The following is a 7,006-nucleotide window of genomic DNA, read 5'->3' as shown; positions in this document are numbered from 1 at the left end:
TGGATAATATAGATTTTTTAATTTTCTTTCCTTACGCAAGGTAAACAGAGGATGGTTTTTATTTACCTTCTTTTCTTCTCCCTTAGGGATTTATTTTCCCTAGGGATTCCTTTCTTTTCTTCATCCCTTGTATGAAGTAAACATAGCGTAAGTTTATGTAAGAAGACATTGTTCATCACAGACCCTAACTTTATCTCAATTTCATTGAAATTTAAACTTTTATTTTTTTTTATAATTTTATTTTGTATAATCAATATTGTAATTTTTTGATTTATTTTTTTACATATGATAGTAAAATCGATTCTATGAGATCGCCGAGATGATAGATTCCGTCATCCTGAAATGTCTGCTGCTGGAAACATACACAAACTTCGTGGAGAGTTTCGCGACAACGAAACGACCTACTTCCTACAAATCAAATCAAAGTAAACCACGCGATATCTGTGCCCATAAAAGTTCTCAACTGCAGCTGACAAGCTCCTCGGGTTTGGAGAGGCTGAGTTATGATGTTACTCAATGCTCATAAAGGATCAGAGGAGTTGGAGCTTAGAGCTGAACCAAAAAGAAAAGTGAAGCAAGCAAGTAAAATCTTGCTGTGGCATCGCCCAAGAACAAATACTGGCATTTCACAGTGAAAGAATCACACATGCAAATTTGCCAAATTTGACCTTGTGAGAAGCGGAGCAAGGATTGACAGCATTCAGGCCTGGTGCAGTTGGCCAGTCTACGGATTTGCCTAAAGAGACATCGATGACGATGAAATCGGGAGAGGGCGAGAAGTGATGGGGCAAAAGAGTTAGAGCGGATTGAGAGAACAAGCCCAGAACGAAGAGCAGCAAGAAAACCACCAATGGGCAATGGAGGAGGAGCAGGGCCTGCAGTGGTCCAATGGCGCAGCAGATGACGACGATACAGGGTGTTGTCGTTGTTCCTCTTTCTTCGCCCTTTTAAAGCACCTCCCGGTTCGTTGCCTGCTCTTCCGTCTGGATGCCGCTGTAGCTGAACCATGTCAAAGGTTCTTCTCGTGATTGCCGACGCCTTTTGCCCTTTCCTTCCTTCCTTTTTTGTCCTATTGCCTTCTTGGACAAACTTCTTCGCCATCGCAGACTCATTGTCGTTAGATCTAATCTGATGGAGAAGGCTTCCCTTTTTGCTTGAACTGGAAGTGGTTTCCATCCCGACGCGTTAGGAGAAAAAGGAAGTGTGTGATTTTGGCGGATGGAAGGTTGAAGCTTTGGAATCATCGGAATCAAAAAGTTTGGACTTTTCGGCGTGGATTCCACCGGCTGTTGTTCTTGTTTCTTCTTCGTTCTAAAAGATTGAATTTTCAGCTGGTGATCCAATCTTCGTCTTTGATCTCTTGCCCAGGTTCGAATCTGGATTCCGGAGATAGTCTTCTCCCCTTTTTTGGTTCGTGAGTCGAGTCAACTCGTTGGATTCGCTTTCCGCTGTGGGGTTTAGGGTTTTTGATCGCTTACCAATTTTTTTCGCTTTTTCTTCGTTCCCCTTTCTCCTCTTCGATTTGGATCGTTTCCACAGGGCAATTTCTTGAAGGTTTGGGTTCGGGGGCAAGATTTTTGATTGGTTTCTGTTAAAATATCTGAAATTTAAGGTGTAGTAGGCGGCGATGTCATCGTGCCTCAGCGGTGGCGGCGGCGGCGGCGGCCGGACCTACGGCTTCGACCTGGACCTGGTGAAACCTCCGCCACCGACGTCGTCCCGCTCCTCTAACACCACCTCGCCTTCCTCCACGCTCTCGGAATCGAGCAACTCGGCGCTCGCAATCTCGATCAAGAAGGCGAGGACGCCTCGGAAGCGGCCCAACCAGACGTACAACGAGGCCGCCGCCCTCCTCTCCACTATCTACCCAAACGTCTTCTCCACTAAGGGCCTCAAGAAGCTTTCCAAGAGCTCGGTGAGGCACTTCTCTTTCCCAGAACCATCCGACCTCCTCCTCCCACCGCTTCCCGTGCTCTTCGACGCCGCATTCCTCCTCCGCAAGCCCCATCTGGAGGAGCCCGCCGCCGCCGCCGCCCAGATCGAGTTCAAGCACAGGTTTGCGGCCGACAAGGACTGCAGGAGCCCAGTGAGCGGCAGTGCCACCTGCTCCTTTGAGCCTACTTCGCCTGAACCATTCGACGATGACTTTGATGCGGAGTCCATCCTCGAGGAGGAGGTTGAGGAAGGCATCGACAGCATCATGGGCAACCTCAGCGTCAGCACCCCCTCCGAGCAGGACAACAGTGGTGAACTTCTCGGTGGCAGTTCCTCTATCAATCCCCTTCTTCATAGCCTCGTCGGATGTAGAATCAGCGGCAGCCATACTGATCAGCTCGAGATTGGACTCGGGCTAGGAGTCGAGAGGAACTTGCAGTGGGCACTGAAGGCCCAGAACGACTGCGAGTGGTGGCGAACTCCAACGGTGCCGGTGCAAAATATTGTACCGAACTCCAAACCTCCGGCATCAAAGGCAGCATCAGAGAAGAAGAAAAAGAAGGTAGCGAAGGAGAAAATGTGCTACGAGAAGATTACCAATAGAACAGCTTCTACTGATACTCCAAAAGGGAAATTGAAGGCTAGTTTGGGGCTCAAACTGAATCATGAGGAGGTGCTTAAGGAATGGTCAGACCGCAGCTCCATGTTCCTCGAGTCACCGGAGTCATCTGCCAACCCTCTGGTAAATGCTTTACTTCACCTTAAGAAGCATAAATTGATCTCAAATTTCACCCTTTTTGCTTTATGGTGTTAGCTCCTGGGGAAAAAAGGAAGAAAGTAGGAAGGTGGGGAAGAGAACAAAAGAAAAGCAAAGATGAAGGGGAACATGGTGAAGTAATTAAAGTGGACAAGGCAAAACAAAATTAAACAACACTGTATTCCACATTGAACTTTAAGCAAAAGCACCTTACACAATTTGAGGCATTTGCTAAAATTTAAGCTAGAGCTAATATGATAATTATCACTATTTGATCGGCACGACATTGCAGCTGTCTGGAAATTGCAAACTCAAGGAATGGCTAGAGTTTGGTGTTCAGAATTGCCAGAAACTTCAGCTGTAAAGAATTGGGAACTTCATTATTTGCTTGTTAAGAACTTGACATGAAGAGAAAAGAGTTATTGGTTATTTGGTGAAATCGTGTCTTTGTTTGACATTATGGTATGCATTTTTTGCAGGCTAAGTTGGCGGACCTCGACCTTCTTCCCGATGCCAGTGGGGAAAGGGAAACAAGTGTAACGAAGTGCAAAGAGAAGCGGAGGAGCAGGCTTTTCTCTAAGAAAATCAGGTACCAGGTGCAAAAGATGAATGCAGATAAACAACCTAGGAAGAAAGTGAGTGTTAGGCATTTACTTCTTCATTTGTGATTCATGTACTGCGATTGTGTTGTTTGATCAACAGAGAGATAAACCCATGTCGACTAACCTGTCTAGACTTAGCTTCATGCTTTTTCTTAATATAATCTCCAAACTTATGCTGTGTAAGTTGTCGATTACATTGATTCTATGACTTGATTCTGATTTTTCATGCTTGGCTTGTGAGATCCAATTTCTGCTTTTGCAGGCAGGTCCATGAGGAATCTACCCCTTCACCGGCAGGCAATTAAAGAAGAAAGCCAGTGATTTCATGACCTGGGGCCATTGCACCTCAATAAGGCAAAGTTTGGGGGTAATCTTTGAGCTTCTATGTGCTTATAATTATTGAAATGGGTAAATAGCAAAGTAGTGGACAGGGATTAGATTTGAAGTGAATCCTTTTTAAGACTTTTGTCCATTGTCCTGAGTGTTTTGAAAGCTCAAAGTTATATGTCTTTTTATAAGCAGAAAAAATGATTTGGAGAAAGTTTCATTCAGTGGTTGGTTTAATAACTTGATAATTGGTTGGTTAGGTTTGCAATAGCTTATTGCAACAGGGAGTTACTCCAGAAGGAACAACAGAAAAGCCAGAGCAAGACAACCTGAGGAAGAGAGATTACTTCATGCCATAGCAAACATTATATGGGAAAAGCCACAACGTTGAGGCCACGGAGCACACTCTTTTATGTTTATTAAAAAGAAACCTTGTGAAAATGCAGTTTTCTGGAGCCTTTTTCTCTTGTTTTATTTAAAGAAAAGTTATCTTAAAACTTGCAGGTTGTTGTGAACGATATGTACAAGCCAGACACTAGTATACGTAGTCATGGATTTGGGGCATTCTTGATATGTAGGGATTCTTTGCATTATCATTTCGCAACTACTGCATTTGAAAATTTTACATTGGATTTTTGTTAACACAAATGGTCTTTGAAATGGTTTGTTCTAGAGTGCCTTGATGTACTCCTATTGCGCCATGGATTTACAATTTGATTCTACTCTTGGAAGGAGTTGCTTTATCTTCAAATCTATATTGCCCTCTTTGCTATGAATTTTTATCTCTTCAATTTCAATAAAAAGTGAAGTCCACCACTCTAGCGGTCTCACACAATCAATTTCACGACTATCTATAAAGAAGTAAATCGAGAAATTACAGTTGGTCACAAATCTAAGTGCTATAATTATAGCCATTGAGCATCTTAAATTCTTTCATTGCACGAACAAAATGAATCACATTGACTTGGTACTTAAGTATTTCAAATCTAACTCTTCACTATATATTCCTTCACAAATCACAAAATGTTTGTTCTCTTTATAGCTGCTAATTGGTTATGAATATTAACTAATCAAGTTCATTAGTATTCAACTTTATTTATTTTATATATTCTTATACTTGAATGAATATAAATAAATTTTATCGAATATAATATCAAATTTATTTACAAACATTTAATTCATTTATAATCTAAATTAGTCTCCCTAAATTCAAACAACACTTTTCTCTGGAACCAAAGGTTTCGTAATTAACCAACAAGTATATACCCTCGTGATGCTTGACTTGCTACAAACAAAAGACACCAGCACAATAGTTGTTGCCTTCACTAAACCCAAATACCCCCACACATCATACACCCTGACTAATTTTAAAAGTGAGAGATCCAATCCTATAAAAATTTCTCATCAACCACTAAAATAAATCAAAAAATATAAATGAATCCTACCAGACGTCTGGCCAACGTTATTTATTTAACTTAGTCACTTGATGTGTAAGGTGATGCATCATAGCAAATAAACTAATGTGTTCGTCGCAATGTCAATAAACTAAGCTAATGAACTGATTAATAGGCAACTTAGATAGTTGGCTAGTTTTCTATTAAATTAACCCATCCACCTGTTATCTCTTATTAATTTGTTTTCAAGATTCTTTAACCGCCTATATAATCTTCAAGGCAAATTCTTTTGAAGAAAAATACAAAAATTTCACTTCCATTACTATTTTTTCAAGGATTAATCGCTAAATGTATACGTTATCAGTTAATAAACTTCACAAGAATGTTCATCACATGATAAATTTTGAAGACTTTACATAAGACAATAAATTAATTAACTGTAAAAGTTCATAGAACTGTTAAAAGTTGCCAATAGTACATTTAATATTCATCAATTTTACAAAAAAAATATATAATTATTTTGAACATAAAATGTTTTGAAAATGGGAGTAGACAACTTGAAGTGTTTACAATTTGGTGCTGGAGGATATATTCAACACTTAACCAACATCACACAATGGCAAAATGACAAGGGAACTTTTGAAAATGTTAGACGAAATATTTATATTCAAAGACGTGGCGAGCAAAAAATTTATTGCGATTACAGTTTACTAATTTTCACATGGTTAATAATGATAAAATGAGCTAACGAAATAAGAAGATAAAATGAGCTCGAGCGAATCCTTTGCGGCAAAATCCATCATCAATGAAGAACCACCTTGGAAGAACTTAAAATATCCTTAAAGCACAAGAAGATATTTTCAGACAAGAGTTGACTAATACCTTACAAATTAAAGAGGAAAACTAAGACAAGCCTAAGGTGCAAGTCATAGGGGGTCACAGTGTATCCAAGTTTATTACTGGGAACAATAAGACGTCCCAACAAAGCCCATGTAAAAACAAAAGAGTTTGCTTCGTTTGTGGAAATAAAAAAAGAACAAAAAAGAGTATCATCTTCCAACGAATAATGTGATGTTGATGTGTTGTTGTCCAAGTATACTGGAATCAAGAAACAAAGTAAAATTTGAGTAATACTTGTGGCGAGAAACTGAGACTGATTAATTGAGTTAGTGTTTTGACACGGGAAAGAATTAGGTATGCTATGAGATTATATATACATTGACCTACCTAGTCGATGATATTACATTAAGCTAACATAGCTTTAAATGGTTGGGCTAAGATGGTTGGAAGAATACCAAACTTGAAGCTAAAAACTATTGTTACTACTTCCATACAGACTTATCTGATTCTTGTACTCCTATGCATAAAATGTTTCTAGTGTTGTTATCATATATGCCGATGTTGCCACCGGGTTGACTTTGCCAATATATAGTAAGGGAAAAGAAAGATGTAACCGGGCGGGGCAATAGTTTGGCTGTTTTGCGTACGAAAAGTCTTCAGCAGCCTGTTCATTCACAAGCTACATCGGTGGTTAAGAAGGCGTTGGGATTGAATGACAGAGCTTCTTCTTCTGAGCATAAGTCTTGGGCGGTGGTGAAGGTGAATAGGGTGAGGAAGGGAAAGTGCAACACGTACCAGGCTCCTTGGGCCAGTGTTCTCGAATGAATCTCATCGAATTCTTCCCTAGAGTGGAAGCTGGGCGATGAATCTGCTGATGTAGTTGAGCCGTCCAAAGAATGATTGGACTTGCCTGAGATTCTTGGAAGGAGGCATCTCTACAATTGCTTTGATCTTTGCTGGCCATATAACGTAATTTCTCAATTCCTTCTTACCGCCGACGATGAAGCCCAGAAGCTTGACTGAAGTCAGTCCAAAGCCGAATTAGAAGCTGGGTTAAGCCTAGGCTTGTATTTCCTGAGTAGCCGGTTAAACACTCTTGCAAGATTCACCAGAAAGTGTTCGTTCTTTCGAGATTTGACAATCATATGATC

General features: G+C 40.4%; 1 protein-coding gene across 5 annotated transcripts; it reads left to right on the top strand.

The window, feature by feature from the left end:
- Window positions 1-1,010: 1,010 nt before the first annotated feature.
- On the top strand, window positions 1,011-4,151 carry LOC141812656 (protein CHLOROPLAST IMPORT APPARATUS 2-like). 5 transcript variants are annotated; one of them, XR_012600320.1, is made up of 4 exons: window positions 1,011-2,677; window positions 3,172-3,281; window positions 3,557-3,661; window positions 3,882-4,151. XR_012600320.1 is itself a non-coding variant. In XM_074700672.1 (3 exons), exons 1-3 carry the CDS (start codon window positions 1,628-1,630, stop codon window positions 3,597-3,599), a joined length of 1,203 nt encoding a protein of 400 aa, XP_074556773.1. In that variant the 5' UTR covers window positions 1,011-1,627; the 3' UTR covers window positions 3,600-3,674. The 5 variants fall into 5 exon arrangements, 3 of the variants coding, with proteins under 3 accessions (XP_074556773.1, XP_074556771.1, XP_074556772.1); XR_012600319.1 differs by having other exon boundaries at window positions 3,172-3,327; XM_074700672.1 differs by lacking the exon at window positions 3,882-4,151 and having other exon boundaries at window positions 3,557-3,674.
- The last annotated feature ends 2,855 nt before the right edge of the window (window positions 4,152-7,006 follow it).

This window comes from Curcuma longa, chromosome 19, assembly GCF_044706935.1.
Source record: "Curcuma longa cultivar G26 ecotype Majalengka, Jawa Barat chromosome 19, ITB_CL_G26_1.1, whole genome shotgun sequence".
In the NCBI taxonomy this organism is placed as follows: Eukaryota; Viridiplantae; Streptophyta; class Magnoliopsida; order Zingiberales; family Zingiberaceae; genus Curcuma; species Curcuma longa.
Note: the sequence above shows the minus strand (reverse complement) of the source record. Positions and strands in the feature narration are given on the sequence as shown.

Excerpts from the sequence above, each read along its gene's own strand:
- LOC141812656 (XM_074700670.1), top strand. The coding sequence starts at position 1,628 with ATGTCATCGTGCCTCAGCGGTGGCGGCGGCGGCGGCGGCCGGACCTAC. Across the intron at positions 2,678-3,171 it reads AGTCATCTGCCAACCCTCTG|GCTAAGTTGGCGGACCTCGA; the intron begins GTAAATGCTTTA and ends CATTTTTTGCAG.